At 39.1% G+C, this 12,917-nt stretch overlaps 2 protein-coding genes across 10 annotated transcripts in view; both read right to left on the minus strand.

Annotated features, from left to right (window-relative positions):
* map4k4 (mitogen-activated protein kinase kinase kinase kinase 4) overlaps positions 1–8,067 on the minus strand; it is a 44,505-nt gene extending 36,438 nt beyond the window's left edge. For all 4 annotated transcript variants that reach the window (XR_010545458.1, XM_065293093.1, XM_065293092.1 and 1 more), the window contains exons 1-2: positions 7,813–8,067; positions 7,473–7,538 (exon numbers count right to left, since the gene is read on the minus strand). Coding sequence is in view for 3 of the 4 variants with exons in the window: in XM_065293093.1 (XP_065149165.1) it covers positions 7,473–7,538; positions 7,813–7,869 (123 nt within the window). In the remaining variant the exon portion in view is untranslated. The remainder of the gene's footprint in view (positions 1–7,472; positions 7,539–7,812) is intronic.
* Positions 8,068–11,308: 3,241 nt separating this feature from the next.
* ranbp2 (RAN binding protein 2) overlaps positions 11,309–12,917 on the minus strand; it is a 92,469-nt gene continuing 90,860 nt past the window's right edge. For all 6 annotated transcript variants that reach the window (XM_065293097.1, XM_065293101.1, XM_065293100.2 and 3 more), the window contains 2 exons: positions 12,549–12,883; positions 11,309–12,011 (listed from right to left, as the gene is read on the minus strand). In XM_065293097.1, the coding sequence (XP_065149169.1) occupies positions 11,706–12,011; positions 12,549–12,883 (641 nt within the window). In that variant the 3' untranslated portion in view covers positions 11,309–11,705. The remainder of the gene's footprint in view (positions 12,012–12,548; positions 12,884–12,917) is intronic.

The raw sequence follows: 12,917 nt of genomic DNA on the forward strand, positions 1-12,917 counted from the left end.
GCTTCACATTAACTTCACATTTTGCGTCTAAAACCACATGGAAACATGGCCGCGCCTCTTATCTACCTGTAGGGCTCTAACGATTAATCGCGTGTCCCATTAAAAATGCCGATTCAGAATCGATTTGAAGAACAGAAATATAAATATCCTTTTAGATGGTTTCATTGGACGCACGTGTGCTGAAGCGATACACATCTGGATCCGAACTTTACTTCCGGTTTCGTTTTTTTAATGGTCTGACAAGTTGCTAAACTGATCTCTTGAACAAATGCCTCGTCGAAAATAAAAAATGTTTTGGTTTCCTAGGTAATCTGTGTTGTTTTTTGCTTGTTATATAAATAAACTACGTTTAAAGAACTTTGTTGTTATTTATTCTTAGCGGAGTTAACCGGAGGTTACGTGCGGACCACGACAGCTGCTTGTGTATGTTGTTACTGCTGAAACATTTCCTGGAATAATGCTACTTCGTCTGTGGCACAAAGGGAGTTTCTGCACAAGAGCGCCCCCTGGCTTTGGGATGTGCCGAGATTTCACCGTAATATAGGTAAAATTCATTCATTGAGAAAATGCGCATTTGCACAGGTAATCGTTACAGCCCTATATGGGTGCTCCATAGCGTCCCTAATGACCTAAGCATTGCTGGACGTTAGGACGAGTACCCACAGGCAGACAAAACCCCACACACACATTCTTTAACCATCGCAGTGAATTGGTGCATTACCATCACCGAGATAAAATTCTACCACCATCAAAGCCCTACTTTGACAATCAAAACAAAGGACGAGTAAATGTCAACATTACTGTACGTTTGCTAGATGGAGTCGCCATAGAAATCTGATTGGTTAAAGCAACAACTTCATTTCCATTCATGTTAAGCTACAGGCGCCAGCACTGTTGATTCTGAAGGCCTCCAGGCAGATTTCCCCGATCCTGGCAACACATGACTGCTATAATATGATTGGGTAAAGGCTCCAACAGAAAATATACCACCAGAAGCAGCCCAACCATGAGAAAACATACGAAATGACGAGAATAGACTATTGGGAATAATTTAATAAACATTTACGGAAAAAATATTAAAATATACATGTCAGTGATTCTGATAGTGTTTAGGCCAGCAGCCCCTCAAAGCCCACCACTGTTGCAGTGCATTTTATTGTTGTTTAACAGTCCGCTGTTCTGATTTTTGTTTTTTTACTAGGTTGCACACTCAAAAAATCTTCTTTTTCAGTCCTTAGCTCCATGTTGTTTTATGAAGTTCAGAGTCTGTATGTAATATCATACTTAACCAAACCGTACCAGAGTTGGATTGTCTGCCCTCCCTACTGCCCCGCTCGTCTGCACTCACACTACACTTTATGAGCCATACCAGAGTATGCTCACATCATTAAAAGATGCAATTGTTTTAAAGAAAACTGGTAGATATGCGCAATGGACTTCATCAAAAAACGATGATGGGTTTTATGATAGGTCAATTCCTGAAAACAAAAACAACCCAGTAAAAATGAAAATAGCAGCTTTCTTATTGCAGCTGAACCTCGAGCTGAGTTATGTCAGCTCACTTACTGATACAGGACAGTTCTCAATTGGAAAACTGCAGCCTCCGTACGTCATATTTGTAGGCTGCATATGTCATGAAGACCGTCTTATTTCAGAGTATTAAAATTTTTCAAGTTGACTTTTATTCTTATTTAATCGTATATTGTTGTAATATGCTTATGACTTGCGAATGTAATTCTTAGTTAACTTAAATAAACAAGGCTTATTGACGCATGCATTCCAAGAAGGCCGCAGCCTTCCAACGGAGAAACGGTATACACAATCCTCATTCATTGATTCACTCACACTCGTTTTTTGTATGTCTGTCACCTTTTGTTCTTTTTTCGTTTCTTGTCACAGCGAACCCAAAAATGTTCCACACATCCGATTTAAAATAGCGTTTCTTTTCCTTCGCCACTCAGCAGAATCCGCCATTGTTGCTCTACTTGTGAGAGGCTTCAAAGTGGCACACATGAGATTATGGGGCTGTTTACATTTGGTATTAAGAAGTGTTTTCATCGATCGGATCACAAGTGGACGAGAGAGACACATTACGTTTACACCTGGTATTTAAATCCGTCTCTTTTGTCCACTTTCAACCCCTTCTGTCCTGAATACTGTGAGGGGGTGGTCGGTGAGACGGTGGGCGAGTCTCTCTGCTGTCATTCAAACGCGAGCGGGAGTAATTATGAGTTTATATGGACGCAAACTAATATTATGTCGGAGTCCACTGCTTGTTTAGCAAGTAAACATGCTGCACAGAGTTTTGTACGTGTGTATGTAAGAGGTTTCTCTGAATTTTCAGCGCAATTGATGAAATTGGATTGCGCAACTTTCACACGCTTTCAAAATGAAACTACACGGAGATCCTCCACTTTAGTTTTATCAATGAAAGGCTAAAGATAGCGCTGTTCACCCTATGTTCATGCCAGAAGTCAAAAAAGACGAAAAACTTGTGTTTAATACCTCAGATTAGATAAATGGGCGGAGAGAAGGCGGTCGCGTGTGGCTGTTCGAACACATTCAACCACATATGCGTTCCGCAACTCCAAAGCGATCCAATCGAAAGTGGTTTCGACTACCTCTGGATGTGGTTGAAAGTGGTCGAAAGTGGACGAGCTCAAAACGTTTTGAACACCGTTTACACCTGGCATTAACGTCGTCCACTTGTGATCTGATCGACGAAAACGCATGTTAATGCCAAGTGTAAACAGCCTCTATGAGAATTGTAGTTCCCGCATCTCCCTCCTCCCGCTACACTTGACCGAAAATACTACACTTTGAAAATTTCAACCGGAATACAGCGAAATTTATAATACCGTTACATCCCTCATGTATAATGAACTGCTTTCTTTGATGCTTAGCTAAGAAAAATAAAATATTTCAATGACCATCATAATAATACATTACAAGACTCAATTATTAGTGTATAACACGATGGCCCAGAGCCAGAACGACCGATGATCAGGTCAGTTAACATTGTGAAAACGTTACAAAAGTTTATTATTTGCATGTGTTGAGATTATTTGAATTCTTGTGCTTAAACTGTCATGATTACACAAAATGCACGCTATGTGCTGTCAGCTTTTCTAATGAGCTTCAAGGTTTTGTTTATGGTAGTTGGTTGTTTCAACAAAAAACGCTCCTGACTTGTCAGCTTTACCTGGAAACTGACGGCAAACTGTGCAAAACATTTTAATCTTAGTGTCTCTATGCCCTACCAGATAATGTAACACGCAACAGTGTCTACAACAACCAATAATATAGGACAGTGTTTCTCAACCCTGGTCCTCAAGGACCCCCTTCCAGAATGTTTTAGATGTCTCCTTAATTAACACACCTGATTTAACTCATTAGCTTGTTAGGGAGACATGTTGGAAGGAGGCTCATGAGTTAGTTCAGGTGTTTTAAATTAGGAGACATCTAAAACTTTCTGGAAGGGGGTCCTTGAGGACCAGGGTTGAGAAACACTAATGTAGGGGAAACTAGGGATGCACCGAAATGAAAATTCTTGGCCGAAACAGAAAACCGGAAAAAATTATTATGCCAATTATTAGTACAAATGCATTTATGGCCATCACTGTGTACTAACTGTACTAGGGGTGTGTGATAGATCACAAAGCTCACGGTTCAGATCACATTACAGTTTTTGAGGCACAGATCGGATTATTTTTCAGATCAGCAAAAAGGGGGTGGGGAAAATCTAATAACAAATAAAGAAATTACAAACATTTATAAAAAAAGAACAAAGCTGCACATTAATAAGGGCTAATATTAGCATTAGGTACAGAAATCGAATTAAATGAGTCATAACACTGTCTTTATTGTATAAATTAAATATATTATTATTTTTAAAGCTATTTGTCTCTTTGTTAGACTTAAGTAGGTTAATTGAGGTTACTGTCTCTTTAAATAAGCACAGACTGGTTTCTGACTAATCTATACATACACTTAAGACAAAAACAAATGTTTTTATTAGAAAAATAATAATTTGGAGAAAATTTTGTTTATATGTGCACTGTCAATAACAAAGATTTTACATTCGCTTGTTTGCATCTCAATCGTGTTGTGCACTATTGAGGGCACTTAAACGCGCGCGCACACAGAGAACGAAGGCGAATCCCAAACAGCGCAGCATAAAAACGTTACGTTGTTTTTCATTGCTTTATTCGGCACATGTATGTTAATGGACTATACAGTATGAGACACATTTGCGCGACTCTCTCTAAAGTTTACACATCAAGAGTTCTGATCTTTGAAGAGCGTACTCACTGTGATGATCACGTCTGGACCGGACACAACCGCATGTGCCTCTGTGCGTACTTTAGCGCCTTTTTGCGGTTAAATACATCCACGCCGCATATATGTTGCTTCAGACAAGCACGTGCAGGTCGCAGTTTCTGTTTGCATCATCACAACATTTCGGCCGTATTGTTTCGGTGATAAAAGTCTTTTGGTGCCCGAATATTCTGTGCATCCCTAGGAGAAACCTCATGACATTGCTAAAAATTTCCTAAAAATGTTTCTTGAAGGTAACATTGCATTAGAATACATACAGACAAACAGCCACAGGCTGTTTAGAAAATATATTTTAGTGACTGAGGGCGAAGCACAGGCCCAATCAGGCCAGTGACATTCCTGTTTACCAAGGCTGGGTACACACCAAAAGATAATCGGGCTGATTTTGGGCCGATTTCCCCCCTTCCGACAATCCTAGCTATGTCCTGAGTATCGCGATGGTTTTACAGATTATTTTATCAGATTGTCCTGTCATGTGAGGTGTGTTAAGAGTGTCCGAACCTGTTCGGAAGAACGTCGGAACCGTGCCGATCGGCCGATGCATATGTGACCTCCGCAGGCTACAGCCTTCGGATTGAGAAACGGCCAAAGTGAAGTTGATGTGGACAGCAGAGATGGAGGATCAGCTTGTTGATTTGTGGCAACAGCACGAATGTTTATACAACTTGTCTTGTAAAAATTATTCCAAGCACTATCATTGAAATGTCTTCCTGCATATCATCGGCCATGCTGATTCTGAAGTATCGCGAGATTTTGTGGGATTTCCTGTGTTCACAGTGGAGACTCTGGTTAAAAATCTGTTTGTGTATGTCTTTGACACATAATGGCACACCACACACTATAGGAGCAAAACGGTTACATCTAGAATTTTTTGGTGTGTACCCAGCATAACCAGAGTGTCTCTCACACTGGCCCCCAGGTCATCGGACTTGCTGAGCCCTAATTGTTACTTTCAGACTTTAACGATGTTTTATTTGGGTTTGCAATAATGTTGGTTTGGGAACTCATATAAAGTCTGAGGCAAATTGAGTTTGACTGTTGTGGTGGGGCCAGTGAACATTTTGGCAATTTTTTTAGTTTACGAAGTCCTTTTTTACACAGATTATGCAAATTACATCCAGTGATCATTTGTTTTGGGTTAATTTGCACTGCTAATGATGTTCCGCAATCTATGTGTGCATTTACATGCATCCCGTAAAGACAACTGCCCTGCATTGTATTTTTAATTGTGCATTTTTACATCTGTAATTCACAGCTTCTTAAGTTTGCTTATATCCACAATTTGTCTCTCTCGAAAAAAACAGACGTGTGCATTGTTTTCTGAAGCGATCATAAACTAGCTAAAAGAAACATTAAAATAAACATCTCAGTTGTTTTAGCGTGGATAGTGAGATGGCACGGCAAAGTTACTAGATCATCACTATTACAGGAGAGATCCCAGAATCAATTACAGGACATGGTTATGTTCACACAGAAGGGCAAGCTGGACATTTTTATGGTAGTTTTCTGAGATCAACATGCTGTGTGAATGGGGTTTTAGAAGCACACTCTATAAAATTAAGAATTAGATTTTAATAAAAACACAAGATTATTATCCTAATGAAACACTACCATTTGTTGCTATTAAGTGTCATGAACTGACAATGAACAATAGGTATTAAAAAAATTCTCTTATGGCGCTTTTTCATTGCATGGTACCTCACCGGTTGGGTCAGCTTACTTTTGCGGGCTTTTCCATTGGGTACGGTATGTAGTACCCAAGACTTTTTTTAGTACCACATTGGTTGAAGTTCCAAGCGAGCTGAGCTGATCCTAAAGCGTGAGGTGAAAACACTGCAGATCACTTATTGGTCGGAGAGAGAGACGTCAATGCTAAACGCAAGATTAGCTTTACCTTCGTGCTTGTGCTGTCTCAAGCAAACCTGTTGTCATCCGTGCTTTGTTATAAGTTCACAAACTCCCTTTTTGCGATGAAAAACATCCACAGGCTGAGAATTAGGAACACCATACCAATGTTTTTCTTGTAGTTTGTGGCAACACATTCACGACACGCACGTATGCACAGCATTTTTGCAACTTAGCGGAGGGTGTCGACTGATGCCACGGGTGAGTACAGAAACTGTCATGTGAGACCGAGGTGGTAATAAACGAGATGTGCAAACATCTATTTGTGGTGGTCAATTTTGATTTTTTGGCAGACTGACAAATAAATGAATGTATGGGAAACACCTACATAGGCGGTGCATATACCACGACACGCCTATAATCCCTCCCACTCTGAAGTGGTACTTAACTCAAGGAAAAAGCTAACCAAGCCAAAGTAAGGTAAGCTGACACGACTTGACTCGTGGGGTATCATGCAATAGAAAAGTGGCATTAATGTTTGTGGTCCAGGTCTGTATTCTGTGCGCTTAAATTCAATTCTTCTGTGTTGAAAATGAAACACTAGTTCACAACTTAATGAATGAAGCACAATAAACACAGCATAATGGGTACTTATTTTAAAAGAACAGTAATTCAAACAGTCTCCATTATTTCACAAGAAAAGAAACAGGAGTACATACTGCAATACATACTACATCTTCAAAGGCCTACAAAATAAATCACAGATTTAAAAATAAAGCTACACTATATTATTATCAGAATATATCTCACCACTTACAGAATGTGTACTATTACTTTATAATTGTATCAATAATATTAAACAAGTCTTTATTCTTTTTAGGCTATCGCCACACATGTTAGCACACACAACAGGTCATACACATGTCCTAAACATAGACAGTACACAGCATCTACACTACGCTCTGTAGCAGTGTGCTATACTAAAAAACTGCAGTTGTCTTCAGTGAATATAGACTGCCATCAAAAGAACTGTGTCAATAACACGATATGACACGATTGTATGTGTGTCTGTGAATTAACGCAAATTGTCTGCTGCTCTTTTAAGGCACTTTATAATCAATGTCATGTTTGTCGCATTGAGTACGTCTGCGCATGCGCAGCAGATCACACCCATCAACGACTTAACGGTCGTTTATTTCTTCACATCTTCATAATTTTTATGTAAAACAGTAAAATTAGCACAGTTTCTTTACAGGTGGACTAACGCTGAATATAAACGTTGGACCAACCTTATATACTTGTCCGTATGTGCCATTGCCGACCACTTCCACCAGCTCAAAGATGCCAGCAGGGTCCTAGAATCACACAAATCACAATAATCAATAACATATAAATGACTGCTTGATAAATAAACGTTGAAGGCGAGCAGATATAACTGGGAGTTAACGTTAATCGAGCTCCGCTGCTGAAGCTTTCTGCAAACAAAGGGCCACATTTCTATAAGCCACGCTTCAGGTAACAAAACAGCAAAATACACAAATAAACAGGTTTGTGCAATTATAATAAGATATTTCAGAGTGTTTGTGAGAGATGTCTTTGTGTTGTTATATGAGGATATGTGTCACTCACGCGCAGAGAGGCGAGGTCTATGTCCACCAGGCTCTTCGCGGGCGAGTCGTTCGCCATTTTTACCCGATTATTAAACACAAATGATTATCAGTCTCCGTGTAATCCGTCGCGTTAGATGTCTGATGTGAGGTCGATGTTGTTCATCGTTTGATTTGTGTTGATAATCCTGAGAGAGGAGCCGAGGCCCTGCCGGCAGCGTGTACTCTATTGTTCGCTCGCGTTAAGGATGAGGTGAGGATGAGGAGGATGAGTCGGGGTTGGCGGGGGGGTGGTGGTAGGTGGGGTCTATGTTACAATACTGTCAGGAACTGAAAACTATTTCATTAAAAGTTGTCAATAGTAGTTTGTAAATTCGTTTAAAGTATATTCTGCTAGAATACAATCTAATATACAGTATATTAAAATATATTTAACTATACTAGTACGTGTACACTATATGAAAATAGATTTACGCCAAACGTGCTACATGTACAAACCCATATTTGCAATATACAAATGACAAATTAGAAATATTTATTTGTATATCATCCGTCCCATTGATACGCTCTGTCCGTTTCTGCGAGGAGTCAAAAGCGTCGCCATATTGGACCGGGGCAAGACATCACACAAGTGAGCCAGGTGGAGACGTTGTTTCTAAGAATTACAACACTTTCACATTATTCATCAGAAACACCTGGCTTTTAAACGAGGGGATCATCTACTTATAAAACTGGCTCAGGAAAAGCTTAATTATAAGATAAGAGAAGCTGGTAGAAGTTATAGAGTCAGTTGATGGTAACTAATATGAGCTTAAAAGATGAGTATGTATGCAGTAAATAAAAAAACCTTTTGAAAGAGGTTAAAGATCATCTTGACCCGTTTGCCACTGATGAAGATGACGATGAAGATGCAGTTCTGTGGTGCATCATGTTGTGAGTTAGGTTTCTGTCCTGCAGATTTGAGTTCCAACTCCAATCAAACACATCTTAAAGATACACTTCACCCATTTGCATTAAGCTTTGTATAGTTAGAACCCCAGTCATGTTTTTGAATGGTCATGCATCATTTTCTCAGTTGCCGCTGAGACAGGAGAAATACAGATTTCAGTGTTGCACTTCCTTCTTTCAATGATGTAAAAATCATCATTTTGCATCATTGAAAGAAGTAAGTCCAATATCTTTGTTGAGGGGGTGAGACTACAAACACCCCTTTTCTCGGTCAAATAGGCACCAAATTCCAAATGTATGTTACATTTCGACTATAAATATGACACACTTTCAAAAAAGATTTATGTTTCTACGGGTGAAATGCTCCTTGTAGCAGCTTATCAAGTTGTTCAGGGTAGCTTGACAATTACAGACAGGTGTATTGGAACTGAAGTCTGCAGCATGGTAGCTCACCAGGAGCAGGAGGTTGGAGACACAACTGATCTAGAGGTTCCAAAGGCTTATGCCAGATAGTTCTTTCTTGATCCAAGTTCTGTTTTTAACCCACAATTTATGCTCTCCAAACTTAATAGTATTGCTGTTAGGAGGTAGGCTTGCTGTAGGCTCACCATTGTTATTTACATTGTACACGAATGAGTACAGGAGTCCCCATCCTGGAAAATTGCTGTCAAATTTTCAGATGATAAACTGATATTCTTGGTCTTTTATGAGGATAAAGATAATGCAGAAATAGCTTATGTTGTTACGTTAGGGTTAGGAAGGAACAATGTCTTGTAATCAATGTCAGGAAAAAAGAGGAAATGTTTGATCCTAAGATGGTGGGTAATCACTCATCTATTATGATTGAAAAGGAGCCCATCAGACAGGTTGATTCATATAAATATTTTTGAGTATTTATTGAATGATAATAAACATGGGAAGTGCATGTAGATAATCTGTGTCATTTTCTATGGAGGATGAGAACGTTTGGAGTTTCCCAGAAGGTCATGTCAATGTTTTATTGTGCTTGTATTGAATCTGTTCTTCTGTATGGTATAGCAGTTTGGATTGGTAATCTGAGAGTTAAGCCGGGTACACACCAAAAGATTTTTTACATCTTATAAGATTTGCAAAATGTGATAGATCACAAACATGAGGATACAAAATCCTAGATTTAACAGTTTTGCTCCTATAGTGTGTGGTGTGCCATGATGTGTCAAAGACAGCACACTACACACAAACAGATTTTTAACCAGTCTCGACTGCGAACACAGGAAATCTTGCGAGACTTTAGAATAAGCATGGCGGACGATATGCAGGAATACATTTCAATGATAGTGTTTGGAATAATTTTCACAGAAAATTCAAGGGAAAAAAGAAAAGGGTTTGGAGACAGGGGGAACATGGTCTGTACAAGATCACTTTGCATCAACTTCACTTTGTGCTGCTCCATGACTGCTTCCATCTTCCATCATCTCGCTTTCTGATTGGATATTGTTTCGTTTCATGTGATAATCTCAAGAGCGTGCACGTGTTTCTCCTTGGGGTTCCCCAAACACATCAGGATTCTGATCATAAATATTAAACATGTTTAATATTTATGATTCACGATCGGGGAGGCTCTGACATTCTTCCGATCAGGTTCAAAACTCTTAACACACCTCACACCAAGGGAAAATCTGATAAGATAAACTGTAGAACCATCAAGATAATCGGGACATAGCTAAGATTGTCCATAGTGGGGAAGATTATCTTTTGGTGTGTACGCAGCATTAGTTTGGGGGTTTACACCCCTCTTCGGGCTATATTTAATAAAATCATTCCAAGAGCTCTGACCCTTCTCATAGGCTCCATCCAAAATTTGAATGGCTTCCACCATTATAAGTACTCTTTTGTTTGTTTAGCCACTGGACTGTTAAATTCAAAGTGTAAATAAAATACTGTCATTTGTGCACAGGTACTTTTAAATGTATTGCCCAACATAATTTCCCCTTTGAGGGATAATAAAGTATATGTTATTATTATACAGATTATGCCATCAATAATGTTTGCGAGTAGACGGGGGCCCCTGTTAGTTGTGAAACAGTCTTTTGTTATGTTATGTTTTTTTTTTTTTTTTTGGGTGGCCTTTGCCCTCTGGAGTTTGGAGACCCTCTGCCATAGAAATTTATTTTTGGCTAAGTCAAATATGTGTTCCAAAGACAATCATCTGCCCACGGTCTCAGTTTTAAAATTTTTAAGCTTTTTTACATCGTTATACATTTATTATAAAACTTTTAGGGGTGGTTTCCCAGACCAAGATTATCTTAAACCAGGACTAGGCCTTAGTTTAATTTGGAAATATTAACAAATATGCCTTAATGAAAACATAACTGGCATGCATTTTGAGGCAAAACAAAGGGCACTGATGAATTTTAAGATATGTTAGTGCAAGTTGTTGTCAGTTTGGACAACTCTTACATTTATTTTAGAGTAGGACTAGTCTAATCCCTGTTCGGGAAAATGTCCCATAGATAAATAATCACATTTGCTATTGTGCTTTTATTCAGTATTTCTCCTAAATACCTGCACACTTTAAAGAAATGGTGAAATGCAAATCGACAAATTTTTATTTGATGCAAGTGCAAAAAATAAAGTAGCATCAGGGGTTTCTTGATCAGAGAAACAAAGAAAATGGGGACTAAACACAGAATCCATGTAGAGCAAAAAAAAGAAACTTGATTTAAAAAAAACATCAAGTTTTTGCGAGCCTGAACATGGTAAGTTAACAGCATGTATTGTGTTTAAGTTCTTTTTGTACAAAAGCTGAATAAAACTATTGCTGAACTCCACTGGGTCCTAGTGCCGCAACTTTATTGATACATGAACAATGAAACAAGGAAGTAAATAAAACACCTACAAATACAGGTAAACTCACTCTCAAACAATAGTTTAGAAATGACAAATTCTGTATTTATCTCAATATGCCAAACAAAAATGTAAAAAAGCTTACAATTGTCCACACTCTATAATAGTGATCTTTTTACTGGGTTTGCCTTCCTTTGTGCCCAGTTCTCCCATCCGTTTAACCACATCCATGCCATCTTTGACAAAGCCAAACGCGACATGCTTAAAGTCTAAGTGCTCTGCTTTTTTCAAGGTAATAAAGAACTGAGAGCTGTTGGTATCTCTTCCACGATTGGCCATAGACAGCAGACCTGGACCTGTATGCCTCACGTCAAAGTTTTCATCTTCAAACTTATTTCCGTAGATTGATTTTCCTCCGGTACCATCCTGGTAGGTGATGTCACCGCCCTGAAAGAAAGCAGAAGAGGAACAGTGCATGAAACACTTTTGTATCCATCAACCTTCTGCGGACACCTTAGCGATACTATGGCTAATAAATCTTCACAAAACTGATATACAAACACACTTTGTTTAACCTCCACATCATCAAGTCAGTTGTGCACAACAACTTATTGTTTTGGACAAATTGCAAATGCTTTGAAGATCATGCCGATGATTCTGTACAATTGTCTGCTGTTTGCTACATTTTCAGTAGCTTATGTAATCAGAATAGTCTTGCACCTTAAAACATTTATAAATTAGATCATCGCATAAGTCATGACATGCAGAATTGTTGACCTTTGTGTCACAATCTGTTTGTTTGAACTGAATTAATAAATTCATTTTGCATTATACAAATGAACAATTATGAATCTTTCTAGTTATGTTATTTTGTATTTATTAGCCAATGGCTAACACTAGACATTATTTAGTCACACAGAGTAAAGATTGATTTAGTGGCATTGTAGAGGGTTGTATACATTTAAAGTCACAGTATATCTTTACCTGACACATGAAGTCAGGAACGATCCGGTGGAAAACAGAGTCACGGTAACCATAGCCCTTTTCCCCAGTGCACAGAGCTCGGAAGTTCTCCGCCGTTTTAGGAGCAATGTGAGCGAAAAGCTCCATCGTGATCCGTCCGACCGGCTCATTGTCTACAGCGATGCTGAAGAAAACCACAGGGTTGTCGTCTCTAGAAAGTCCAGCGGCTACGGACATCTGAGAGGAGTCCGCCTGCGACATGCGACTCTGGCAGTCCGTAAACGTCCGTCTGAAGGTCTCGGCCAGTTCTGGAGTCTTGAACTTGGCTGCGAGCTGCTCAACTTTAGCATCTCCCTCTGTTTGTGGGGATTACAAAAACACACGCGTGAC

The sequence above is a fragment of the Paramisgurnus dabryanus genome, chromosome 15, assembly GCF_030506205.2.
Source record: "Paramisgurnus dabryanus chromosome 15, PD_genome_1.1, whole genome shotgun sequence".
NCBI lineage: Eukaryota > Metazoa > Chordata > Actinopteri > Cypriniformes > Cobitidae > Paramisgurnus > Paramisgurnus dabryanus.